The sequence below is a fragment of the Hemicordylus capensis genome, chromosome 2 (genome assembly GCF_027244095.1).
Source record: "Hemicordylus capensis ecotype Gifberg chromosome 2, rHemCap1.1.pri, whole genome shotgun sequence".
Classification (NCBI taxonomy): domain Eukaryota; kingdom Metazoa; phylum Chordata; class Lepidosauria; order Squamata; family Cordylidae; genus Hemicordylus; species Hemicordylus capensis.
Window position 1 is genome coordinate 403,289,954 of NC_069658.1, and position 13,830 is coordinate 403,303,783.

Sequence of the window (13,830 nt, forward strand, 5' to 3'; positions counted from 1 at the left end):
TGCTGTTTTAAATAAATGCTCCTTGCTGCTCAAAACTGACCTTTCATCATAAAACAGGAACATAAACAGACATATTCTCTCACTTAAGAAGAAGAAAAACCTGAAGTAAGGGCTACCTGACCAGTCTGAAGAGCAGTTTATCATCTTGTAGTGGGAGAGATTTTAAGGAGGTAAACAGGAGTGAGGGAGACTTGCATCTGCATTTGCTCATTTTCATAATGTGCATTCCAGAGGAAGCAATATTACAGCTTGTGTGATGGAATGAGGTGTGCATCCTACAATATGATTTGGCAGGTCCCCTCCTCTGTAATTTAACCTGGCCTGGTTTCTTTAGAAGGAGAGGTAAGAGTGAAGAAGTCAAACTTCTCAAAAATGGCACTAGTCACATCTGGGGAAGAAAAGAAAGTGAGTGATTTGATGGTGTTGTTAATATTTGCTTCCATTCACATCTCTACTGAGAAAGGTCAGCTTGTGCAATGCCCAGTAGATTTCTAAAAGAGAAACCAGTTAAGTGTAATCTTTGTTATATTATACAAAACAAAAAAATTCTAGCGTTGCTTCTCTAGGATGCCGACATTCTTCAAGATTGTGGCTGCTGTATTTTAACTATGACTTTACTCAATTTGGACTTTGGGCAAGGGGTTAATCAACCTACATGTGTCTATGATTCTAAGAAGGTAAGCTAGATTCCTCTCTAGCTTTGGGGGGTTGTGTCCTCTGCAATCACTATATCCCTAATAGATTAACCTATGAAAAAGAAGAATAGAACCTACGGTACAGCTAAATTGAAATAGTAGCACCAATTATAATGTGCTACAGACAGACAGTATTAGAGACCAGAGGGTCCCTTAACTCTACAGTTATGTATAGAACAAAGTGGAAGTTTGGAAAAATAAATCCAAAGTATCAAAGCAAACAAGGAAGCCATGACAGATAATCCAGAAGAGAACAAAATGCTCCAAAGATACCAACCAATATTTATCAATGTGTGGGGGGTGGGGCAGGACAGGAGGGGGAAGAAGAAACTCGTGCTCCTGTTCCAATATGAGAAACCTGGCCTACAAGTAGGAGCTTCTGTTACTGCAAACACACAAAGCACTAATTCTGCCCAATGCGTCTACTCCAGAGAACCCTGCCAGCTACCCCATTGCATTGTTGCCTCCAGTGCTTCTGAGGACTGTGAAAGGCTCCCCAAGCCAAGATGTTACTTATCCAGGTCTAGTAGTTTTAAACAAAACACCCTATGGCAGAGCCTTTTCCCCACATGCATGTGCAAATATGAGACTGCCAACTGTTCGCAAACAAACAAATTATAATTTGAGTAGTTTACACAGTTCTGAATATTACAACATGGAACAACTACAGTGTGAGCCACTAAATACAGAGGTTTTATTTATTTAATGTATTCAGTCAATTTATATACCACTTTTCCTATTGAGGACGGCTTGCATTAAAGATGAAACCAAGACAGGCAGTGGTGTCAGAATTTGAGCAGTGAGGAAAAGCCATGGGCCCGCTTATTGCAGAATCTCAGATGCCTAGCAAAGCCAGCATCCAGACTTATGTTTATCATCACCAAGTCCCACTAAAATTCAAGGAACTTCAATCATGACAAACTTGTCTCATCAATTTCAATGTCACGTACCCATAAGTATCTAGTCTGGGTGCTCTTCATTGCAATTTACAAATCGGGCCCTTAGATTAGCTTCAGTAAAACATTCCACACAGTAGCCAACATCCTCACTAATGGTGAGGAGTTGCTATGTGCAAAGCACCTCTGCAGTATTTAGGAAGACAGAGTCCCATTGTGGGGGTGTTATTTTCATCAATCTCTTCCTCCTCTGGGAGTGTTTTTTAATATCCATAAATATATCCCTGAGGGCCATGGAGCCCTTGGAGGCATATATCATTGAGTGTTAAAGAGTGCTTAGAAGAAGAGACCAGAAAAAAAACCCCACCCACCCCTGCTTGCACAGCATTTGCAGCAACAGCAGTATTGCTAAATGCTGCAAAGGTACTTTGACACAACAACTTCGCACTTTTAGTGAGGATGTTGGCCAGCATTTGAGGATAGAATGGGACAACTTCACACAATCACTAGGTCAAGTCTGGGAATATTCAGAGGTACTGCATGTACATTGATTGCTACAGGCTCTCATGGGACAGAGATGGGGGTGGATACATCTGAGACTAATACCTTGGGGTGATGCTGCTTAACAAGGGCTTCCCACCTCCAATCCCACTCCACTCCCGACCCCAGCCTGCAAGGCGACAGTCACTTGACATGCATTTTAAAGTAGGGACTTGTAAATCATTCCACAAAGTACCTTTCCAGACAACGTGCATGTCAGGGGACAGAGAGGCCATCAGAGAATGCTGCTTAGTTGACCAGGATCTTTGGTTGTGTGTGGGTACAAAGTGTAAGCCACACTCCATGAACAGACATTATGTGGCTCCCATTAAAAGAGAGAAGGAGGGAGAGGGTGATGGACAGACCTGCATGTGCTTGCCCAGCAAGACTGAGGAAAGGGACTTCCCAAGATCTGTAGACTGTCACTGTTATCACTTCCACAAGGTTACTGAATGGCATTGGAGAAACTAGTTCACCATTTTCTCCTGACATGAAGACTGTAAAACTGAACAAAAAATGACAGCAGGGCAATAGCTCCTTTTTCTGTGTCGCAGGAGCTATTAAAAGATTGCTCTCCCAAAGCACCAGGGAGTGCTCCAGCGAGCCAAGCTGTTCCAGCAGCTATTAGAAGCAAAAGGAAGAATGGTGCATAATCCACGTTTCACACAGAGCCTGGGCTTCTTGTCTGAAGAATAACCACAAGCAGGTTGGAGAGGGAAGGAGTCAGGTGTATCCAAAATGCCTATCACAGGTGCAACACTTAGAGGCTCATGTTGCATGCCCCCACATTTCCCCCTACATCTCCTCTGGCTGGCATGCAATACAGATGTCAGGATTGCAGGCTCTTACCAATAGCTGCACATGACAACCATAAATTAAACAAACTAGCAGAGCACACAGGACACTAAGTTAAAGAAGCCATGTTTCATCAAATTAAAAAAAAATTGACTGAGTGGATGGATGAAACATAAGAAACCACAGCAGCCCATTTTTGACCACTTAAGTGACAGTCTGGAACTGATGGGGAAAGGGCACAGAAAAAACGTGAATCACACCTTTGATACAGAAAATCACAGAGGAAGGAGGAGGGAAGGAAAACCTCAGCAATGATGTTCAAGTAAGGAGCTGAAAAATATTACAAAATCTTAATCCACCCAGGGAGATTCTCTGAGGGAGGGAAAGGTATCTTTCAAAAGCAGAAAGAAATTGCCTAATTAGACTTTTTCTTTTTTTTAAAAGTGGGTAATTGCCTTCATGTGCTTTCAAAGGCAGCTTAGCAACCTTTTAACGTACGTATGCACTGTGTGTAATAGCAGAGCTTCTCTGAATGGGGTTTTATACCTTCCCAAAGAGCAGCTGACAGTAAACCCCCAGCAACACAGATGGGGGTGTAATGGGCACTTGGGTGTCGTTAGTGAAAACACTATTCAAAGTTCGCTGGTCAATACGTGTTCACATAAAAGGGCAGCGTTCTAATATTCATAATCCCCAGACCCACGGGGCAGGGTTTTAATGAAAGTCTGTACAGTTCTGGGCTCTGCAACATCAAAGAGGCCAATAAAACACACACACACACACAATATCCTCCTAGCGTATACTGACAGGCAAGAAGCATACGGCAACTGCAGAATGGGGAAAGGCACAGCATAGTTGTGGGGATTGCCTCAACAAGCCAACCCATCAATTAAAGGGGGTGGGGGTGGGCAGGAGGGGGCCACAATCAGGAACATGCTAAAAACAAACTGCATGCTGCCTGGCGAGAAAAGCCATGTGTTTCCGCGAGAGGCTCGTGCAAGCAATAAGAAACAGATGTGGGCTGAGGGAGGGTGTGCTTGCGATAGCTGGGTAACCCTGCTGCAGCTCATGCATGCTTTGAATGACAGGATGCAGCTGCTTGGGGAGCTAGCCCTCTTTGCAAAGGAAGCCACCACAGGGTGAAAGGTGTCCATTATCACAGGACAGTTCCTTGAAAGTCAGCCTCATGAGACACACAGGACAAAGGCACTGAGAGTGCTGTGATCAGCTGCACCTCTCTGGTACAGAGGAGTCACTTCCAGTAGTACATCTGGAACACTGGGTTCAGTATTTAGTCTTGCCTTCACTTTTCCATACCACTTCCTCTCATGTGCACCTGAGAGAGTTTCCATATGTGTGGCTGGACTTGACTTGTTCTTTAGTCAGCAATGCCTGGGGTACATCCCACCAACCCTACCTGATAAAAAGGCTGAAATCCTATCAAATGAGGACCTGGGGGACATAGGAACATAGGAAACTGCCATATACCGAGTCAAACCATAGGTCCATCTCACTCAGTATTGTCTACACAGACTGGCAGCAGCTTCTCCAAGGTTGCAGGCAGGAATCTCTCTCAGCCCTATTGTGGATAAGCCAGGGAGGGAACTTGGAACCTTCTGCTCTTCCCAGAGTGGCTCCATGCCCTGAAGGGAATATCTTACAGTGCCCACACTTCTAGTCTCCCTTTCGTATGCAACCAGGGCCGCCCCTGCTTAGCTTAAGGGGACAAGTCATGCTTCCTACCACAAGACCAGCTCTCTTCCCTTTTTCTTTTTGAACTGGTCACCATCCTTCGTGCCTAGTGGAACACAATCAATGTGAGGCTACTCTTGATAACTATCCAGAAGTTTCTACTGGTAAAAAATGTCTGCCTCCTAATGGGGACAGGTTACCAGGAGCACATTGCACCGACTCTCTATTCTCTTCTCAGTTCAAAGGTGACAATTTTAACTCACCAAGTTCTAAACAGTTTAGCTCAACATACCACAGAGACTGACTCCATCTTTGCATTCCTTCATGATGTCTGATCACCAAGGATGTCCTCTTAGTGATCCCATCTGCATCAAGTTCAGCCAGGAAAGGCACAGAGAGAGAGGCATTCTCAGTTACGGAGCTACATCTTACTGCAGGACTCAAAGCCTAAGCCTGATTACTTTTGGGCAGCGTTGAAAGACATACGTGCCCAGGCAGCCTTTCAAACTCAGAGCTAAACTGGGGGAAGAGTAGGACCCTTTCATGGAATAACACCCTTATTCTGTTTGGCAGATTTGTTGCTGCTGTTATTATTATTACCTGCACAGAGTCTTTGTGATGGAGCTATACAAATCAACTGAATAATGCAAAACCTATTTTGGCTAGAAACATTCACTCAAGGAACAATGTTCATATATGGCGTAAACAACATGAGAGAGACTCAAATAAAGTTTTTTGGAGCCTCAAACCTGGGATTCTCAGGACCCTAAGAAGGACCACTCCCACACACAAAAACCCCTGGAAGGATGCAAGCTTTATACATTACCAAGTTGTAATGTCAGCTAATAATGGACCAGTAAATGTCAACGGGTGTGGCAAGTGGCAGACTGAATCCAAGATTTTTTGGGCTATAGCAGCATTGCTTCTTGGTTCCTTGCTCACAGAGAAAGGGAGGCTATTAAAACAGAATCCACGATTTCTCTTGACACTTAAGGAGGAAGTCTGGACACACAAAATCACATGGAGATTGTGGCACTGATGCTCTGAACCAATCCAAAATTCTCCATTTAAAGTGAATTGTACCCCTCTCTTTAGAAACTGTAGGAGTGAGGTGGTGAGGGGTCGGGTGGGGAGAGGAATGTCCTGTCTGGAGCTTGCAAGCCAAACTACTATGCAAAGCCTAACTCTGCATGGAGTAGTTAAATGCAAGAAATGAGCATTATCACCAAGGACTCTAGCATCTCAGCAATGCTCCAGACTGCAACGGAAATACAGCCCAAGGTCCCAAGGGAATAGACAGAGTAAAACTTCCATTGTCTGCTTCCATTTTCAGTCTCTGTAAGAACTGGTTGAAGGCACTTGAGAATAAGCCCCTTTCCACCAACAAAATCAAAAAAAAAGAATATGTGGGGGTGGGAAGAACACACAGGACATAGTCAGAGCTGAGAGACAGCAGCGGGTGAACAGACACCTGCTAGTGATGGCCTTGTGAGGTGAGACTGCAGCTGCGGAGGGGAGTGTCAGGCCATAATTCCATCAGCAGTCTTAGTAAACAAATAATAAATAATGCAAACCAGTAAACAAAGCTGAGGCATAATGGTAGGCTCTGTCAGGACTAAAACTAGCTCCAAATTTATATCCTGGTCACATTAAAAAAAAGAAGGAAAAGAAAAAAGAAAACAGGCTCCCATAAATCTACATAGCTTCTGAGTATGATGAATGGGTCAGTACTGAAACCTTGGAAAATACATCAGTGAAGAGGCTGGAAAAAGCTCCATTTTGGCTGCTGGTGCCCTTCATACAGGTGGCCTGGACAGTGCTATCTCTAGCCTTGTGTAACCACACAAACCCCTGTAATCAGAAAGCCTTTGATTACAGCGGCTTGTGTGGTTACTAATTTAATTCACCAGGGGGCACTAAAAGCTTTTGCTTATTGCAAATCTCCCCTCCAACCCCTCCACAGGAGAACAAAAATAGGCTGATGCTCAATCACAACAAATCTGAGACAGTCTTCAACTTTTCGACTAATATACGTTTACTGTTTAGGCAGAGGATGCAATAGTTGTGCATGGAACTGAATGATGCAGTGCAAGTGTATTGAAGAGAGATTCACTTGGCCCTTTTGGAGCAGGGCAGGCCAAGACCAAGACCATGACATACCTAAGATTTTGACATTGTCCTGATCCAGTACTTCCTTTATTTCTCCTGGCAGTTTGCCTGGTTCCACAGCGTCTATTTTTGCTGGAATGTCTTCAGTTGCTGACAAGGTGGTGTAGGTGCTAATGACCAATACTCCCAAACCAATCCACAGTATGATCTGTAGAAGATATTTATGAGATCTGTTAATGCCAAGTAAAATGGAAGAAAGAATGCAAGGTGAAAGAAAGAAAGGCATAACAGAAGCCAGAGGCCTGGAGCCAAAGATCTGATCAGTTATTCCAAGCCAATTAGCAAACTTCATCCTGCCTGATCTCTGCAGCTCCTGGACACATACACCTCTCCTATCTGTTTATTTTCTCTGCCATCCCTCTGACCTTATTCTCTCATTTTCATTCCTCTGAACAACTCCCTCTTCCAGCCCTCGTTTCCTAACTGTGCCCCCACTCCAACGCTTCCCTTGGCTTGCTGCTAGAGCTGTGTGTGTTCAAATTGGATCCAATCCAATTCCAATCCAAGGTAAGCAATTATTGTATTGTTTATCTGACATTAATACCAGTCTGGATAGAGGATATGACGGCCCACAGGAAATAATGGTAAATCATCAAAATGTCTATATTATTGTAAGTCAGAATGGGATGAAACTTTCAGGCATGGAAGAACTTTCTTAGAGAGTTGATGGTGGTTAGGACTTGATATCATCCCCATGCAGAAGTGCCGGAGTTTCAGCTCACTTTCCTTGCTCCTGGTAGAAGCAGCAAAGTCCCTTATAATGACTGACCTGAGGGAATGGGCTGAAATAAGAACACAGAAGTGGACATGCATTACTGGTACTTTGCATAGTGGAATGGAAGAGCCTGCCAGGAAGACAGTCAAAGTCCCCTAACAACACTATATTATTTCTACAACGCTTCCCATAAGCATTGTGATTGGAAGGGAACAGAGATGCAGATGAACAACTGCAGTATGCTTTGAGCAGCTGCAAGCCTGAGGAGGAACTGAAGCAATGTGCAGCTAGGTATGTCAATTACATAATTGCTCTTCCTTCCTCAGTTTTTTCCATATATGGCACATCACCAGATTCAAAGAGAAACAAGTTTTGGGTGGGACATAAGCAACAGAGGAAATGACAGGTTGCTTACCTGTATCTCTGTCTCTTCTACTGATCATCCGTCCTTTTACACAAGTGGGAATCACACATGCAGAGACCATGTCAGTATCTTCCAAGCTTCTTTTTCTCCTGTTTTGGCAGGAACCCCACCCCTAACCACTATATAAGGCTGCACCACTCCTCATCCCCTCAGTCATGGAGTCTGCCTTCAGGAGACCCTTGTGTGGAGGATGGGAGGACGTGTAAAAGGACAGATGACTACTAGAAGAACCAAAGTTACAGGGGAGCAACCTGTCGTGCCATGCCCTGAAGGAAACTGGGCTCTCCTCATGATGTCCTTCACCAATGAAGAGTAATGCAGTGCCGGCAGTCGGCCCAGAGCTGCTATTTGCCAGTGACCCCACTTTGACAACATCAGTGCGTCGACCGCCCCCAGACAGGCTGTCTATGAAGAGGGACCTGCCAACCCACCACAACATTCAGCAACATCCCTCGAAGCACAGCGATGACAGTCCCACCACCAAGGGACAAGAACTAGGGGAAGCACCCACCTCCTTGCAGGTTTGCTGCTCTGACACACCCCTGAAGTGCGGTGCTCAGTCTGAGCCTGACAGCGTGCTGAGTGCATTAGGCAACCGCTCCAAGACAGTGAGCACTCATGACTCCCCTGCCAAACTCTCAGGACTGGAGCGAAGACAAGTGGTGCCTTTGAAAAAAGCATTGACTCCCCCAAGTGCCACAGCAGTGCTCCTCGGGCCACCAGAGCAGGTGCTAACTGGTGCTGCTTCACCCTCTCTATCTCAGCAAGAACTGCAGCCATCCAGCAGGCCTGCTGATAAGCACCTAAATCCTACTCCCACCTCAACCTTAGGACATCCCCCTGACCAGCATAGGATCAAGGTCACGTCCTAGAATTTGGCTGGCTGGCGCCATCACATGAATACAGATTCTAACAGCATTCTTTCTCAATTCGACATAATTCTGGCCCAGGAAACCTGGACAGTGGACAACCTTGTGCTCAATGGATATCACTCATTCTCAGTGGGGGAAGTCCCTGGGATGGGGCATGGAATTCTCAAAGGAGGACTGGCAATATTAGTCTCCACCTACCTGCGGGTAACGTTGACACCCCTTACCTCGCTCAAACACTTCACTATGGCAATGTTAATCCACTTTGGTCCCAGATCGCTATTAATAATCAATGTGTATCTACCGCCACAGCAATGGAAACTCGAAATCTGCTCTGTATGGGCCGAGCTTGAGCATTACACAAACGACGTTCTTCTGGTCAACCCTGAAGCGCTGGTGGTGATGGGGGTGACCAATGTTAGGATGGGGCCTGACGACTACACCTTATTCTCTCAACATCAGCTCCCCACCCCAAGCCCAGAGACCAAGCTCCTACTCTTATCTGCTCTTCAAAGGATCTGAGATCAAATTATATGGGTCTTTGTCTAGCTCAAACAACTGCCAGACTTAACTTGCTAATTCTAAATGACTCACTTGTGAGTGATTATCCAGGGGAATTTACATATCCATCCGGCTCCAAAACAAGCACCATCAGCTATGTTGCTGTTACTGGGAACTTGCTCCCTTTTGTTGAGAACTTTAAGGTCCTTCCCTACCTAGATAGGTGTAAGTATGTGTCTTGGGTTATCGGGAGATGGGAAGGCGGGGGGCATCTCCAGGGCAGCCATTCCAGTGGTGATGGGGAAATAGACCGATATTTGGTGCTGGTAGTTTAGCAGGCCAAAAAAGGGAGAGATAATTTAGTAACTTAATTGTGGTCTCCCCCTCAATCAGGCCTACTACCTCTTTAGCCTTGGAGAGCAGTCCCTTCAACCCACATTTACTGCTTTGTAATGTCAGGTCAGTCCAAAACAAGTCTAAGATCATCCATGATTTGATCTTGGATGAAGGTGCTGATCTGATGTGCATTACGGAGACCTGGTCAGGAGAGGCTAGTGGCCCGGTTTGGTCCCAGCTCCTCCCAATGGATTACTCCGTTGTGGAGCAGGTGAGAGGATGTGGGTGGGGAGGTGGGGTGGCTGTGTCTATAAGGATACTATCTCCCTTACCAGGATCCCTGTCAGGGAGTTGGCATATATTGAATGTGTGTTCCTAAGTCTAGGGACCAAGGACAGATTGGGACTTCTACTGGTATACTGATCACCCCCATTGTCCAACAGAGTCCCTAACTGAGGTGACAGACCTGGTTGCTGAGTTGGCTTTGGAGTGGACCAGGTTGTTGTTGGTGGGGGATTTCAATGTCCATTTCGAGACCGGGTTGTCAGGGGCAGCTCAGGAGTTCATAGCAGCCATGACGACTATGGGCCTATCCCAAGTGGTTTCTGGACCACGCATGATGCAGGTCACACGCTTGACTTGGTCTTTTGCTCGGATCAGGGTGGTATTCCATGGGTGGGGGACGCTGTTATCTCCCCACTGTCATGGACAGATTACCATCTGGCTAAGGTGAGACTTGAGGCCACAATCCACCTCTGTAGGGGTGAAGGACCCAATAGGTTGGTCCGCCCGAGACGGTTATTGGATCCAACAGGATTTCAAGAAGCCTTGGAAGGGTTTCCAGTTGGCTTTGCGAGTGATTCTGTTGATGCTCTGGTGCAAACATGGAATAATGAACTTACTAGAGTGGTAGACATAATCACACCTAAGCGTCCTCTCTGAGCTGCTTTAAAGTCTTCCCCATAGTTTTCAGACGAACTGCGGGAGCTGAAGCGGCGAGGCAGATGACTAGAGCACAAGCGCAGGAAGTCTTGGCATGAATCTGATAAGACTGTAACACAGAGCTCATTTGAGAATCTATGCTCTGGCAGTGCAGACAGCAAAGAAGCGGTTCTTCTCTGCCTACATTGCTTCTGCAAATTCACGTCCAGCTGAGTTGTCTAGGGTTGTGAGTGGGCTAGTTCATGCCCCCTCTGCCTTGAATTTGAATCTGGAACCATCTGTCACTCGCTGTGATATGTTTAACAACTTTTTTTGCAGATAAAATATCTTGTATTTGTGCTGAACTAGACTCCACGATTACTGCAGAGTCTGTCATAGAGGTGCCCAGCAACTCCCTTTGTAGGATTGAACTGGATCATTTTCAGTCTGTTACTTCTGATGATGTGGACAAACTACTTTGGACTGAATGCCCTACCACCTGTTCTCTTGACCCTTGCCCAACTTGGCTTATTTCATCTGATAGTCATATTATAAGAGAGGGTCCGGTAAATATCATAAATGCTTCTCTGAGGGAGGGCAGGATGCCTCCTTGTTTCAAGGAGGCTATTATTAGACCTTATTTGAAGAAACCTGCATTGGATCCCTTGGAGTTAGCTAATTACAGACCTGTCTCTAATCTTCCTTGGTTGGGTAAGGTGATTGAGCGAGTGGTTGCTTCTCTGAAGTTAAATCCAAGCAAAACAGAGGTACTGTATGTAGGGAGTCAGGATCTGAGAGATGGCTTAGATCTGCCTATTCTGGATGGGGTTACACTCCCCCTAAAAGACAAGGTTCATAGTCTGGGAGTGCTCCTGGATCCCAAACTCTCCCTGGTCTCTCAGGCTGAGGCTGTGGCCAGGAGTGCTTTTTATCAACTTCCGCTGATACGCCGGATACGTCCGTTCTTGGAGAATAGTGACCTTTAAACAGTAGTACATATGCTGGTAACCTCTAGGCTTGACTACTGTAATGAACTCTACGTGGGGCTGCCTTTGTACGTAGTTTGGAAACTACAATTGGTACAGAATGCGGCAGCCAGACTGGTCTCTGGGACAACACGAAGGGACCACATAACACCGTTTCTAAAAGAACTGCACTGGCTGCTGATAGGTTTCCGAACAAAATACAAAGTGCTAGTTATTACCTATAAGGCCCTTAATGGCTTAGGTCCAGGGTATTTAAGAGAGCGCCTTCTCTGTCGTGAACCCTGTTGCCTATTAAGATCATCTGGAGAGGTCCAAATACGGGGGCCGCAATCTCCTTTGGTGGCAACTCGGAACTGGGCCTTTTCTGTGGCTGCCCCGGGGCTTTGGAACATGCTCCCTGATGAAATAAGAGCATCTCCTTCTCTGTTTGCTTTTGGGAGGACCCTGAAGACGCATCTGTTTTCCCAGGCCTTCAACTGAGATTGTATTTTAAAATTTTAATGTGTTGTTAACGTATTTTTATCTATAATTTTTATCTTATTATGAATTTTAAATGTGTTTTATTGTAAGTTTTAATTCTGTAAACTGCCTAGAGATTTTTATATTAGGCTGTATATAAATTCAATTAATAATAATAATAATAATAATAATAATAATAATAATAATAATAATAGATAGCTATCATTTCCCACTCTCCCTCCAATTGGCGCCTTTTGTTGAACAGCTACACCTGGAGACCCACTACACTTCCAACACTCTATCTGAGGGCCAAGGCTGGTGTTGTGCCAAATGGACACCTCAGCTTGATCAAAAAATAAAGGAATGTCTTGCAGTAGAACCCCTCCAAAGCTACCGGTGAGACCTTACAACAATGACTTCCTCTCTTGCCCCTCTGGAGAGCTATGATTACCTAGTGCAAGAGCTCCAAAAACGTTTAATCAGGAGGGCTGACTTCCCCTCTAATACACTTGGGCACCCATCCAAACCCTGGTTCGACAAGGACTGTGTAGAAGCCAGGAAAGCTCTTACCTCTACCTATCACATCTACAGATCTAATACATGAGCAGACACCACAGAGGTCCTTCCATACCTCTTACATCTCAAGAGACAATACAAATAACAAGTGACACTCAAGAAGAGAGGCCAGGAGGGCCACTTGGCCACGTCTCATCCAGGCAGCCAAAGCAAAGGACTCGTCCACCTTCTGGCACATCACGGCCAGCTCTTCTGAGAGAGAGAGAGAGAATCGCCACAAAGTGAACTTTCAATGAGCATAACTTGAAAACTGAGTTCTTTCAGCTGCAATGAGTAGGGACAAACTTGTCGAACTGTTAAGATACAGACATCAAACTTATGGATCTGCAAAGGTACAGAATCTCTTCCACTTGTGAGAGTATGATTTTGTCATTGCAGGTTTCCTGGTTGCCCGAAGGACCGCCTGCAAATCTAGGGGAAAGGAGGAGAGATCTTCCACACCATCAAATGGAGGGACCTCACTTCCGGATGCAGGATTTCCCCTGCGGCTTGAGAAAGAAGGTGTATATGCAGAGGGAGTGGTGTGAACTCCAAAGCCATCTGCTACAGCTGTGGAAACTATGATCTCTGGAGCCACCTCAATGCACTTGACCCTCTTTTTCCTGATTTTCAGGAGAATCCTTGGAAGTAGCAGGATTGGAGAAAAGTGTAATGTTCTGCCCAGGATACTACAAACTCGTCCCCTAAGTTGGTCCCTCTCCCTGCTCTCGAGCTTAACATCTTGCATTGAGCATTCTCCTCTGAGGCAAAAGTGTCTACCATGGGGTACCGCAGTGATGGAAGACATGGAGCAGAGTCTTCCAATCGAGCTCCCAGTTGTGAAAAATAATTGAGGACCTGCTGAGGGGGCATCCGCCCACAGGTTCTCTAGACACTGTATGTGCGCTACTAGTGGTTTCACCTTTTGAGTGGTGCACCACTTCCATAGATCCATGGTCAAGGTAAGAAAAGACCTTGAGGCTGCCCTACCCTGCCTGTTTACATAAAGCTTTGGTTGTTGTATTGCCTGTTTGGATGGTGACAACCAAAGAGGTAGAAATCCTTTCAGAGCGTGGAAAATTGCCAGCAGCTCCAAGTAGTTTATGTGTATGCGGCACTCTGCAGGAGTCCAGGAGGCACTCAGATGAAGTTTCCAGTGTATGTGCCCCAACCTTTCTTGGAAGTATCCATGGTGATCACCCTTCTTGGTAAGGGTGGATGAAACAGGCTACCATACAAATGCGGCCTAGGTGGGTCCACCAGGAGACTGCTGCTCA

General features: G+C 45.6%; 1 protein-coding gene across 8 annotated transcripts in view; it reads right to left on the reverse strand.

The window, feature by feature from the left end:
- SLC38A10 (solute carrier family 38 member 10) overlaps nucleotides 1–13,830 on the reverse strand; it is a 111,104-nt gene that overhangs the window by 28,339 nt on the left and 68,935 nt on the right. For all 8 annotated transcript variants that reach the window (XR_008315811.1, XM_053294321.1, XM_053294325.1 and 5 more), the window contains one exon: nucleotides 6,779–6,935. Coding sequence is in view for 7 of the 8 variants with exons in the window: in XM_053294321.1 (XP_053150296.1) it covers nucleotides 6,779–6,935 (157 nt within the window). In the remaining variant the exon portion in view is untranslated. The remainder of the gene's footprint in view (nucleotides 1–6,778; nucleotides 6,936–13,830) is intronic.